The sequence below is a fragment of the Pezoporus flaviventris genome, unplaced genomic scaffold, assembly GCF_033815535.1.
Source record: "Pezoporus flaviventris isolate CSIRO_AGI_PZ_B2104156 unplaced genomic scaffold, CSIRO_AGI_Pfla_v1 ptg000005l, whole genome shotgun sequence".
NCBI classification, from domain to species: Eukaryota; Metazoa; Chordata; class Aves; order Psittaciformes; family Psittacidae; genus Pezoporus; species Pezoporus flaviventris.
Genome location: NW_026892553.1, coordinates 5,615,033 through 5,627,249, shown reverse-complemented (window position 1 = coordinate 5,627,249; position 12,217 = coordinate 5,615,033). Strand labels below are relative to the sequence as shown.

Below are 12,217 nucleotides of genomic sequence, written 5' to 3'. Positions count from 1 at the left end.
TTGATTTTCCCTTTCATATCCCTAACCCCGTGTGTAGTCTGGTATTGGGCGGACTTTGTCTTGGGGGAAATTGGGGCCATGTTGGGTGTAAGCAAATAAGTAACATAACTGGAATAGTTTGATAATGTTCGGGTAGGCGGCTCTGCTTGGGTGCCGCAGGGGAGGCATCGCGGCTGCCCCAGCGCTCCCTATTCTGGGGTGTTTGCCCCAGGGGAGGCTCAGGATGAGGCCGTGGCAACATGTTTCCCCCTGGAGCTTGGGGGGTGCTCCATGGTGGGGTTATGGGATGGGGGGCAGTGGTTGTGGGGAGGATGCTGCTGTGCAGCACCATGGTGGGGCAAAGGTGGCAGTGCAAGTGCCTGCTGCTGGGACAAACATGGGGGATGCTTTCTTTCAGCATCACTCATCTTTGGGGTACCCCAGCCTTTTCCAGTGGGTGCTTGGGAGATCTGGCTCTTCCTAAACCATCCCCATTCCAATGGAGAAGGGCTGCTGGCAGGCCTCTGCCTGGTTACCTGCAGAACATACACCCAAGCTGTGCTTTCCAAAGCATCAAACAACCTTTGGGGTTCAAAACCCATCAGTGGCTGCAGGCCATGGCAAGGACACCCCAACACAGGGCTGGGAGTAATATAGCCATTAGGGGTGGCAGGAGCCCTCTGTCCCTGCAGGGCTCCTGCGGGGTGGGTATTTTGGGAGGTGCCTCTTGGGGTGCAATGTGACAAGAGCCAGGAACCACATTGCACTGGAGGGAAGGAACAAGGGACAGTTAATCAGAGGGACATGGGAAGGTATCTTCGCTAAGCTTCACACACAGTGAAAGGGTTGGGCTGACTGGGAGAGGAAGAGGAATGGCGTACAGTGCTGACAGCCAGGCTGCTAGAGGAGGGAAGGCACATCACTGCCTTCAGCTCCCTAAAAAGTTGCTAAAAAGGCAATAATCTGTTTTCTCTGTCTGGTGAAGGACAGGCTGCAAAGTGATGCCTTGAAATTGTGCAGCAAGGATGGTGTTGTTGGGAGAGATCTTTGGAGTACAAGATGAGCCCTTGTCTAGGGGAGGGTTGGAGATGCCCATCACTGGAGGGCTTGGACAAAAGTGTGGGCAGAAGTCTGTCAGGGCTGGGAGGAGACCTCAGACGTCCTGCAGCAGCACTTATTCGTCTGAAAAAAGGGTGGTTCAAGTGCCTGGGCCGGGTGGAGGAGCTGTGGCCAGGGCTGCTGGTTTGGTCTGAAGAGCACTGTGACTCTCTCCTTAATGGTCAGGGCTGGCAAAGGGCTGGAAGTGTTTTGGTTTCTGAGCATCCCCTAATGAATTGCAGGGAAGGCTGTCAAGTACCCGACCAGGAGGGGAAAAAGATCTCCATGAGCCTGTGACCAGCCCAACATTTCGCCTGTTTATTTTCCCTGGCCTCTTTGTTTTCCCTTTGAGTAAAAAGGGTGTTTCTTCTCTTTCCCTCCATTTAACTGCTATTTATTTGCTGGTAAGTGGAAGGAATTCAGCTGGGATCAGCCCTGCTCCTGCCAGCAACTGGAGTTGAAAAGTTTCCGTGGGGGAGATGTGAGAGCAGAGCAGAGGGGCTGTTTTCCAGCCGCCGGTCCTCGCTCTGTGGTCCCTGCGTCATGGCTAACCAGGTTGGGTGGGTTTAATTCTCCTCTTTTACTGGGATGTTGACAAGTGCCCATGGGAATTGCAGTGGGAGGAGCATGGACCTGAGCTGGCGGGTTTCTTCTTGCTGTTGATGGGAAACAGAAGATGGCTTGGGAGAAATTTGGCAAGGAGGGAAACTTTTCTGTCTCTTCCAGCTTGGAAAAAAGCATCCTTTCTCACCCCAGCCTCCCTGCAGAAGGCGGAGGGTTCCCAAACACAGCCCAGGCAGGGTTTGCTGGAGGGGGATGAGAGAAGACAGAAAGTGCCCGGTGATTTCACAAGGGATGTCTCACTCTTGGGCCACGAGATGCGTTTTGGGAGGGTATCCAACCTGCCTTCCATCAGTGGCTGGGAGCTGTCCTGTCTTCTCCATGAGGCATCAAGGGGTTGAGATGTCCCAGGTGCTTTCACCCGAGTAATGTTGGAGATTTTTGGAGTCTTGGGTATAATACAGATGGAGATGTGATGCCAGCCGTGGTGGTGGGTTGTGCTGGGCATAAGAACCTGTAGGGATGCACACGATGCTGTGCCTGGCCGGGAGATGAACCACTGACCTTAGTGTAAAGGGCCTCTTTGGCACTGTCCCCTTGGCCTGGCCCACGTGTTACAGTACTGCTTTGCTGTCTGCTCTGGTGCTGGCCGGGAGCCATGACCTCTGCATCCGGCAGCGTATCACAGAGCAGCCAAGCTGCTCTGAGCCAGGGAAGTGCCGCAATAGCCACCTGTGTGGGGCGGCTGGTGGGGCACTGGGGTGCAGGTTAGCAAGGGGCAGGGGGTGAGGTGCCCACAGGGTCACCCTCCTGCCCTTCTGGGGTTTCAGGTATCCCCCCAGCACTCATCTAGGTACCAGCTGCCTGTGTGCTGCAGGAACTGGGTACCAGGATGAGTCTGCCGGTAGCAAGAAGCGGCCACAGTGGGGATTTGGAGGAGATGTCATGGTTTTGGGCTGGGGGAAAAGGGGGGGGGGGGGGGTGGCACCACTGCACTGCTGGGGACAGGAGGATGGCTGTGGCATAAGTGCTGAGCTGTTCCCAGTGAGTGCTTTGTGGCTTGTGCAAGTGAGTGGAGGAGGTTAATCACAGTCAAAGTCCAGTGGAGTTTGGACGGGTCATGGCTTTTCCAAAGGCTTAAAATTTTGGACGTGCAGTAGGCAGTGTTCAGGGCCACGGCTGACCCACACCATCCCGATGGAGTTAATCATTGCCTGCTGTCAGCAATGGGAGCCCTTTCCCCAAAAACACAGGGTGAGGAGCCAACACGTGGGGCCTGGAGGAAACCCCAACCTGTCACACTGGGATGGAGAGAGCTGGGCCCCCTGACCCAAACCTTTACCCTGTCCTTAATGCTGACCAAAACCTTAAATCCTGACCCAGACCCTTTACTCTTCCTCTCATTTCATAAGGTGGATACTGTGTTTATTGCCCTGAGGAAGAAGAACTTGGGGGTGTTGGTTGATGAAGAGTTGAGTGTGACCTGGCTTCAAGTGTGCGCTTGAGCCCAGAACCCCATCATGTGCAGGGCTGCATCCCCAGAGCATGAGCAGCAGCCAAGGGAGGGGATTCTTGCCCCCCTGATGCGCTCTGGGGAGACCCCCCTGCAGTCCTGATCCAGCTTTGGGGCAACAGCACAAGGAGGGACCTGTTGGAGAGAATCCAGAGGAGGCCACAAAGATGCTCAGAAGATATGGAGCCCCTCTCCTATGAAGACAGGCTGAGAGAGCTGGGCTGGGTCAGCCTGGAGAGGAGAAGGCTCCTTAAAGGGAGACATTAGAGCAGCTCCTGTGCCTAAAGGGGCTACAGGAAACCTGGAGAGGGGCTTTGGACAAGGGCCTGTAGGGGCAGGCCAAGGGGAATGGCTTTAACCTGCCAGAGGGGAGATGGAGATGAGCTCTTAGGCAGAAGCTCTTCCCTGTGAGGGTGCTGAGGCGCTGGCACAGGGTGCCCAGAGAAGCTGTGGCTGCCCCATCCCTGGCAGTGTTCAAGGCCAGGTTGGACACAGGGGCTTGGAGCAACCGGGTCTAGTGGAAGGTGTCTGGGCCCATGGCAGGGGTTGGAACTGGATGAGCTTTAAGGTCCCTTCCAACCCAAACCATTCCATGGCTCTGTGATTGCAGGGTGGATATCCAAGGGACATCACATCTGGGGAGAAAAATTATGTTAATAAAGAAAGATAGAAGGAATCAGGATGAAGGCCTCCTGGGCTGAGTGCCATGTGTTGGGGTGAGCACTGGGAGCTGTGTGGGCAGCTGGACCCTGGGCCGGTGCCTGTGGTGCTGTGCTCACTGCTGGTGTTCCTGACGCTGGAAGGGGTTTTTTATGTATATATAAAAAAATACTTTCTTCTCCCTGTGGGTGTGTTTTGAAAAGGGGCTTGGGAACAATGAGAATTAACAAGCAGATAGAGAATTAAATGCAGGGTTTGAGTCTTCAAATGTGTGCGCATTTCAGAGCGCGTGTTTGTGCCAAGACAAACTCTGTCAGGAATAAACATCATTGGACATGAAAGGCTAATTACAGATTGGCGCTCCGCGGGTGGGAGGAGGGAATTTTCACCAATTAGAATGGAACTTTTCTGTTTTCCATAAAATTGCTGGACGAAAACGCTGCCAGGGGCTGCTGAGGTGTTTGACAGTGCAGTCGAAGGAGGGATGCTCGCTCCCAAGCCATGCTGGATTTTCCCCTGGTACTAAGGGGGCTTTACCAGTTCATTCAAGCAGGAGCTGCGTGAGGGCACTGGTTTTGCCCAACAGCAGTTGAACCCCAAGAGCTTCCCACTTGCAACCCTTGGCTCTCCCCCAGCTGGATGGAACATGGGCAAACTTGGTCCAACCCCGCAGCACTTGAAGTCACCCAACATCAGGAGAGATTGGAGTAACCAGTCCCCAGCTTCCTCAAGGGTGCAGGTCATAGAAAGACGTCTGGATGGGACGTGGTGGATGGGAGCCTGTGTTGAGATGAAGCTGTTGCAACCCTAGCTCCTATTTCTTGGGTAACTTTAATGTGTGGTAGGTGAATCATCCCTCAGAAATTGTAAGCCAGAGGCGATGCTGAGAAGAAAAACCTTCCCGGCCTGCAGAGGGGAGTGCTGGGGAGACACGATCCAGCCTGGGCACACAGTGGGTTTCAGCTGCAGAGCATATGCTGCCTTGTTGTTTTTGGATGGATTTCACAAGAATTTGCATTTCTGGACCAGCTCTGGGGCCTCCGAGGCCGAGTGGAAGCCGGGCTGTGGATGGGGAGAACGTGATGCAGCCCAGACATGAGCTCCAGCGCCATTTTGCTCTATACAGGGTTGAATTTTATGGTTTTGGAATGAAATGATTCAAAATGTGGCTGGGGCCGAGTTTCTCTGAGATGCTCAGTGCATGAACCTCAGGAAAACACTCTGCGTCTGCCGCTTGCCAAGCAAAACCACAGATCTGTCTCCATCTCTGCTTAACATGGCCACAGGACAGCTAATATTGAGACTTTCCTCTCACATAAGCTGGTATCTGCCACTTAGTGGTTACAGGAGGTGGCCTGGGCACTGTCCCTTAAAAGTCCCCTGTGTCCTTGAGAGCAAGGGAAGGCAGAGAGGCCTGATTGAGAGAGATGTGGTGTGTTTTAAAGCACAGTGTATTCCCATCCTGTCCTGCTCTGCTTCCCTGTGCTCCTGGACCAGGTAGAACCTGATTCTTTAGGTTTCCTATGGCAAAGACTGGATGGATGCCTGCTGGGTCTGGGAAGCTGTTGTGTTATCTGTGGTCATGGGAACGTGCAGCGATGATGGTAGCTGCCACTTCTCCAGTGACATTCCCACTTTTCCTTAGCCTATTCTAATACTGTCACAAACAGGGCACTGAAAGGGTCTTTAGCCAGACCTGACCTTGAATAATTCCTCTGAATAATTCCATTTATTCCAATTTCCAGTCTTTTATGGAATTGTTTCCGAAATAAGGAAGGGGGCGGGGGAGAAATCAGCCAAACCTGATAAAGAAGGACTTTGTTCTGAAGCTTTAGGGTATGGTACCAAGCAGGGCTTGCTATACAATTAATGAGTTTATCTGGCTTTTAGCTGCACGTGATGCATGGTGGCTGCCACCGCATGGCCCTACCACCACCTCCCATCCAGAGGAGCCCAGCTGCTCCTCAGCTTTGGTTTGCTGCTCTTTAGCTAAGTTTCCCATCCTGCTGTGCATTGCAGTGGCCTCCTCAGATGTGACTTTGTGTCTGCCTTCATTTAAGCCTTGACCTACCCTGCTGGGATGGGCTCGGTCCATGGGGGGTGTTGAGCACATGGGGCCAAGCCGCCGGGAGCATTTCAGGCTGTACTTTGAGCAAGAGGATGACGCAGATTGCTTTTTAAGGGCACAAGATAAAACAGCTGCTTCATTTCCACTGCAGATGTGCGGCGAGTGGCATGCATCAGCTCCACAGGGGACGGGGACAGTCATCTGCTTCCCCACAGTGTCTATGTAGGTAGGGCCATCAGATTGCTTGGACTTACAGGCCACCTGCAAAGGGAGCCGGGTGGGGCTGGGAAGGGCTTTGAAGATGTGTAATGAGGTTTATCATGCTAGCAGAGCTTCCCTGTCCTCAGAAAACGGGAGTCAAGGGGCTACTTATTCCTTGGAGGAGCAGTGCAGATGGGGAGATGGAAGTGAATTACCTTTGGCTGCCGCATCTCTCATCCAAGAAATGCCAAGTGCCGGGGGAAGGTGACCCGCTGCAGCATGTCCCCATCCCCTCCAGCAGCCGCCGTGTCCTGGCTGCACCGCACAAGCGGGAGAAGCCGCGGGAAGCGAGGGAAGACACTTCCTCCAGTGGCGGATCTGAGGTCACCTCCTGGCCCTTGATCCCTCCAGCCGGAGGTATTTGGGTCAGCGGGGAAGCACGTCTGAGAGCGACGTCCCTTCCTCCTCTCTCCCTGGAGATTAATTTTTAAAGGAACAAATAGGCTTGGCCGCAAGTGCTACGCAGTACGAGGGTTTAATGATGTTTTTTGGAACAATGAGCTAAATACCAGGATCTGCGTCTCGGAGTGGTGATGTATTCTCCTGTTGTTTCTCACCTTCCTGCCACCCACCTTGCTCTGCTCCCAGAAACCTTATTCGGCTCAGGAAAAAGCCAGCAAGGAGCTTTTCATCCTTTTGGGATGGCCACGCATGAAAGAAAGCTGATCCGGTGTCTGGCAAGTGGGACCTGCCTGGACTGACCCCAGGGGTCCTGCCTGTCTCCTGCTGCCATGAACATGTGGACATGGTGCTCATAGCCCTCCCTGGTCCCTTGGCATCACCAGCCCTATTGCAGGTCCTGACCCCCATGTGCCAGTCCTCCTCTGGGTCTGCAGCAGCATTGGCATCCTCTGGCAGGAGGAGAACGTAGTGACTGAAGCATGCCTGGTACCAGAGCTCCATCATGGGCACAGCTTGATGATGTTGGGCTGATGGTAAAATGGGTCACCTGCCCAGTTTCTACTGCCTTGAGCCCGGAGTGGTGCCAGTGCTGAAGGTTCAGCTTGGCCACATCTCCTGTATCACTGCATCATATTCTTCTTGGAGATCCTCAGCCACTGTAGTCCCGTGTCCATGTTGAAGGACTTGTTGCTTTGGACCTGCCATAGGCCAACAGTTTGGCTGTCTTTGTGAATCAAGGTGGGAGTAAACAATTCCCACCTTGAATAGCTGGAGCTTCACCCTGCTGTGGGAGGGCTGCTCCTCTTGGTCAACCTCTCTGCTCCAGCGAAGGGGCACTTGCCCCATGCTGGGCTCTTTCCATACCCCAAAGCATCCCTAGGACCACCAGGAAGGTCCCATCAGCTCTGGAGGCTGCCGGTGGCCTGAGTGGCAGCAGGGTGTCATGATCCCTGCCAGAGCAAGCAACAAGGAGTGGGGTACATGATCTGAGGGGGAGAGGGGTCATGGCTCCCTAGCTGCTGTCTCATTGCCTTCAGGAGGGATTTTGGGTGGGAGCAGGGTGGCATGGGTAGGGCTGGTCTTGATGTATCTGACAATGCCAAGCAGGGTGAGCGGAGAGGTGGCTTTTGGGGAGGGACAGCATGTGTTGAGCCACTTCTAATGCTACCAGCCCCAAATCAGAAGTCATCTTTGCTCCTCCTCACAAAAGGAGATCACTTTAAATGCTTTTTTCTGCTAAAAAAAACACCCCAGAAACAAACCCTAAAGAGGTGGTTTCTGAAACTTTTGGTGTTTCCTTAAAGGCAGTCCTTGGTAGAGGGGTTTCTTGGCCAATACCAGCCCGATCCCCCTGCAGCATCCAGCCAGGCAGCTCCAAAACCAGCCACTCCAGGGACGTGGTTGGACTCATGGCACCTTGACACTCAATCAAGTCTCAACCCGACTCCTGTCCAAGTTCTGCGCAGCTCTTGAGCTCCTTCCAGCCCCATCCCCAGCTGGATTCAGTCCATTGTTTCTTTCAGGATCTGCTTGATCGCACCATGCCACTGATAAGGCTTCGCGCCTCTTGTGGGGGCTTGTCTTTGTGTGTTTCAGTATCTTGCCCACGTTATCAGCCACAGAGGGTTGCGAGGTGTGGCCGGGTGAGGAATTAACAATCTCATCCAAACCCTATGGAAATCAGAAGCAAAGATTCCCCTCTTTTTATTTTTATCCCGTGGGCTTTAAATCAAGTCGTAACTTCTCCAGCATCGGAGGAGCTGCCGAAGGGAAGCCCTGACTCAGGCTGGTTAAGCCCTGTCTCGTTTCCACCAGAGGAATAGCTGCCTCTGCCCTTCATGTCTAGGAAAATCCAGGAGAAACTCCAATACTGTGTTGCACAGATTGCTAAAAATAAACCCTCATTCCCTGGAGCGGATCCAGAGACTCCGGCTCCCTGTCTAAAGGTGCGGGTTTGGGGCCACATTTCACCTGAACCTCATTTTTATCCTAGCCTGTGGTTTTCTGCCTTGGCTTTCCTCCAGCCTTGCCCTGACCCAGGTGAAGGAGATCACCACCATCACAGTGAGGATAAAACGATGGGGAGGGAATCACAGAGCCCCTTCCCCAGGGGCTGCCTTGGTGTGAACCATGCTGGGAACAGAGCTGGGACCGAGGTGACTTTCTCCTGCCCCCAGATCTTGCTGAGGTTTCCTCCCAGTGCTGGAGCTCGCCCAGCCCTCCTGGCTTCCCGGGGCTTCGCTGGGAAGACAAAACCCTGCTCTGGAAGTGAGGCTATTGTTCTTACTAATTTTAACTTCATGTTCTTCCCCAAGCCTATTTTTATTCATTGCTTGTGGTAAGCCCTTTCTCTAAGGTAGAGCAATTTGCCACGGGACTCTATTTTTGTGTTTACCGGTTTTAATTGAGTGCTATCTCCTTTTGACAAACCCAAAGCTGGAGGAGCTTTTAAGCGCCTGTTGCTGAGCCTCTCACCCTGGGTTTGCTTTGATCTCTGCAGGTGAGTGCGTGTTTTTAGGGCCAGAGATTGATACTGCTTATTTGCATGTAAATCTCTGCGTTATTAAGCTCTGAATCTGGCCCTTTAAATTTAATACTTTGCTTTATGCTTTTATTTCCGCGTTTCTTAAAGTAATTTCCAAAAATAACAAACTTCAAACATGATGGGGCCATCTAACGTTTTACTGCCTTGGCTGGAGTAGAAGGAACATTTCTGGAAGTATATTATCCAATTTAACGAGCCTTTTCCATCTTGGCTTTGCTCCCACCCCTCACCCCCTCTTGGAGTTGTTTTGGACGGCTCTTTGGAGCCGTGCCACCTAATCCTATTAGAAGGACTTTCATTGCACTGTGCCTTATGTTTATAACCAAGAAAATCAGCTGGAGAGGGGGGGTCCTCTCTGTCTCCCTCACCCTTCTGTGTTTTGCCTGGTGTTGAGACAAGAGCCTGGCAAGTCCCAAAGGTTCCAGCTCGGACCTTACTTTTCTTTTCATTGCTCTGCTCTGCATTTGTTAAGGAAGACTTCAGACTAAATTGGGTCCTAGAAAACTTATAACTAATTTGGAAGGGTTAGTTCTTCCCAGGCTAGCAGGGGCTCCTTTGTGTGGTCCTTTTTGAAAGGCAGAGGTTGGAGAAGCTCTTGTATAACCAGGGTTTGCTATTTTTCTGAAGGGACCTGGCTATTTTCTGAAGATCCCACAGCTCTCGGAGGAGGGGTTGTTATTGTACAGGGCTGTGCTAAAAGGGTTTGCAAAGTGTCTGGTTTGGGTGCAAAAAACAACAGCCCAAAAAAAAGGGATTAAAAAAAGCAAGGAGCACATGTCCTGGGGCCTGTGTGGGGCAGATCGTGCTTGGCAGCCCGGAGCTGGAGCTGGGAGATGCTCCAGGAGGTCCCTCCACTTGGTGCCAGGTAGGGCTGGGGCCCCCTTGTCTGTCCATCCTGCCTCACACCCCACCAAAGGGACTGCTTTCTTCTCCTCAGAGCTGGTAAACTGAGATGTTTTTCCTTACCACATTGCTGTTCTTGAAATCCTGCCTTTCCTCCCAAAAATAGTCACAGAAACCATTAAAGAGAGACAGTGGAGGGCAGGGAGAAGATGATGAGCTGAAATAATCTGGGAATAATAAAAGCTTCTGGAAAAAAAGATAGACAGCCAGAGAGTGGTTTTCTCCAGAGGTGGGTTGGAAGGAGACATGAGATCATGGTTCACTTGGGCATCACCTGGCAGGGCCAGGGCTGTGATCCAACCTGGCACAGCCCATGTGTCTCCCATCAGCTCAGCTGCAGTGAGAAATCCCCAATGAACATGGGGCAAGGGGCAGGTGAGACAGTCCTGTCCCTGGGGAGTGGTGAGTGAATAAGTGTGGTACCTGGGGACACAGAGCTCAAGATGGGAAACCCTTTATAGCCAAAGCCAGGGAACAGTGAGCTCTGAGGAGCTTGTGGGGGGCTCCTTATGGAAACAGCACAAGTGGAAGCATCATTAGGTATCCTACATCACAGGACGCAGGGCTCCTCATCACACAAGGGCCATTGGGAAAAAAGCATGGAAAGCTCAGCACCTTCCCTATGACACATGTGAACCCAGTGGAGGGGAATAGAAGGAAAAACTGACCAGTGAGATGCTGCAGATTGCACCCTGTCTGTGATGCTGCTGGGCAGCACAGTTGATAATAGTGTTCTTTGTGAGCTGTGCCATTAGTAACAGTGTAGTGGGTCTGCGTCTCTGTACGGCCACCCTCAAAGCTTGAGTTGGTCCCTGTTTTTTCCCCTCCTGGCCCCTATTTAATGTTCCACCCTGACCTTCACCTTTCTTCTCTTTCTCCCCAGCATGGGTCGGCTCCTTGGCCATGGGCATGATTTTTTTCTGCTCTCCCATTGTCAGCATCTTCACCGACCGGATTGGCTGCAGGACCACGGCAGCAACGGGAGCTGCCATCGCCTTCATCGGGCTGCTCTCCAGCTCGTTCACCAAGTAAGGCTGTAAAGAGGCCATCCAGCTCCTCAGCAAGCTCCTCTTCCTCGCTGTTCCCTCCAACCCCTCTGCCTACATGTTGCTGCTGCCTTTTGGGGCTCCTGGCATCCCTACAGGCCATGTGCAGCTCATGTGTGCTCAGTCTTTTACTCTCCAAAGTGAACCAAGTTGCTCTTTTGTCCTTGTATAACAAGAGAGCAAATTTTACTGGGGTGAGGGGCTTTAGCTTATGGGATTTCAGTTCTCAGGTCCTTCATTTGGTCTTTAAAACACAGTGAGAAGTTGGCAGTGCCTCTTGCAGGCAGCTCCAAAGAGACACTCGTGCACAAACCCATTCTCTTTTGCAACCAATTTCACATTTGGTACTGAAAGTGAATTAATGCTTAGTAAATTTAGCAGATGCATTTGGATGTTAGGTATACTTGATTCAGTGTGAGATTTTTTCCAGCCCAAGGCATTTGCCTCTTTGTGGGAGCAAAAAGAGGTCACCTCTGGGCTCCTTTATGCAGCACTTGTTAAAGTGGAGTCTCAAGGGCACTACGGAGACACCCTCCAAAGAGGCATTTTTCTGTACAAAAAGCATTGCTTTGGGTTGGATTTCAGTTAAAATCAACATTGTTTTAATTAAAATGCTTTAAGTGGCTTTTTTTAAAGCAAGTACACACTAGTTTCCCAGCGGGCAAGTTGCCTCTGCTGTGCTCCTCCCTGCCCACCCTGCCTGCACAGGATAGCAGACCACCAGCTCCCTTTCACCCTGGTCATTGAAACCTTCATGTTTGCCCCAGCCCTAGTTCCCTGTGGATAGGTGCTGTGTGATGGGTCCCCAAGTCCCCAGTGGTGGGAGCCCCCCACGACATGGAGGGAGATTGGGTATGGGGGCAAATTTCAGCCAGTGGCCTTGGGGTGCTAAAACCACCTTGGGAAGCAGCATGGGCAGCAGTGTGGAAAGAACCACACTCTGCAGCTTCCTCTGCAGGTGCCACCCCTTTGTGTTCCGAAAGATAATAGTAATCGGAGAAAGTGCAGTCAGTCCTGAAGGGATGCTGGGCTCCTGGCAGTGCAGATCACAGGCGCTTCCCATGTAATCTTGCTTTCCTTCTAATCAACGAAGCTTGTAATATTCTCCCCCCTCCTGTAAAATGTTCGTGCAAAGAAAAGGAGCTCTTGGGACCGTATCGCTGCCAGTGGTCCGTTGTGTT

General features: G+C 52.3%; 1 protein-coding gene across 1 annotated transcript in view; it reads left to right on the top strand.

Annotated features, from left to right (window-relative positions):
• SLC16A2 (solute carrier family 16 member 2) overlaps window positions 1-12,217 on the top strand; it is a 34,332-nt gene that overhangs the window by 14,958 nt on the left and 7,157 nt on the right. The window contains exon 2 of the mRNA XM_061445785.1: window positions 10,874-11,018. Coding sequence (XP_061301769.1) covers window positions 10,874-11,018 — 145 coding nt within the window. The remainder of the gene's footprint in view (window positions 1-10,873; window positions 11,019-12,217) is intronic.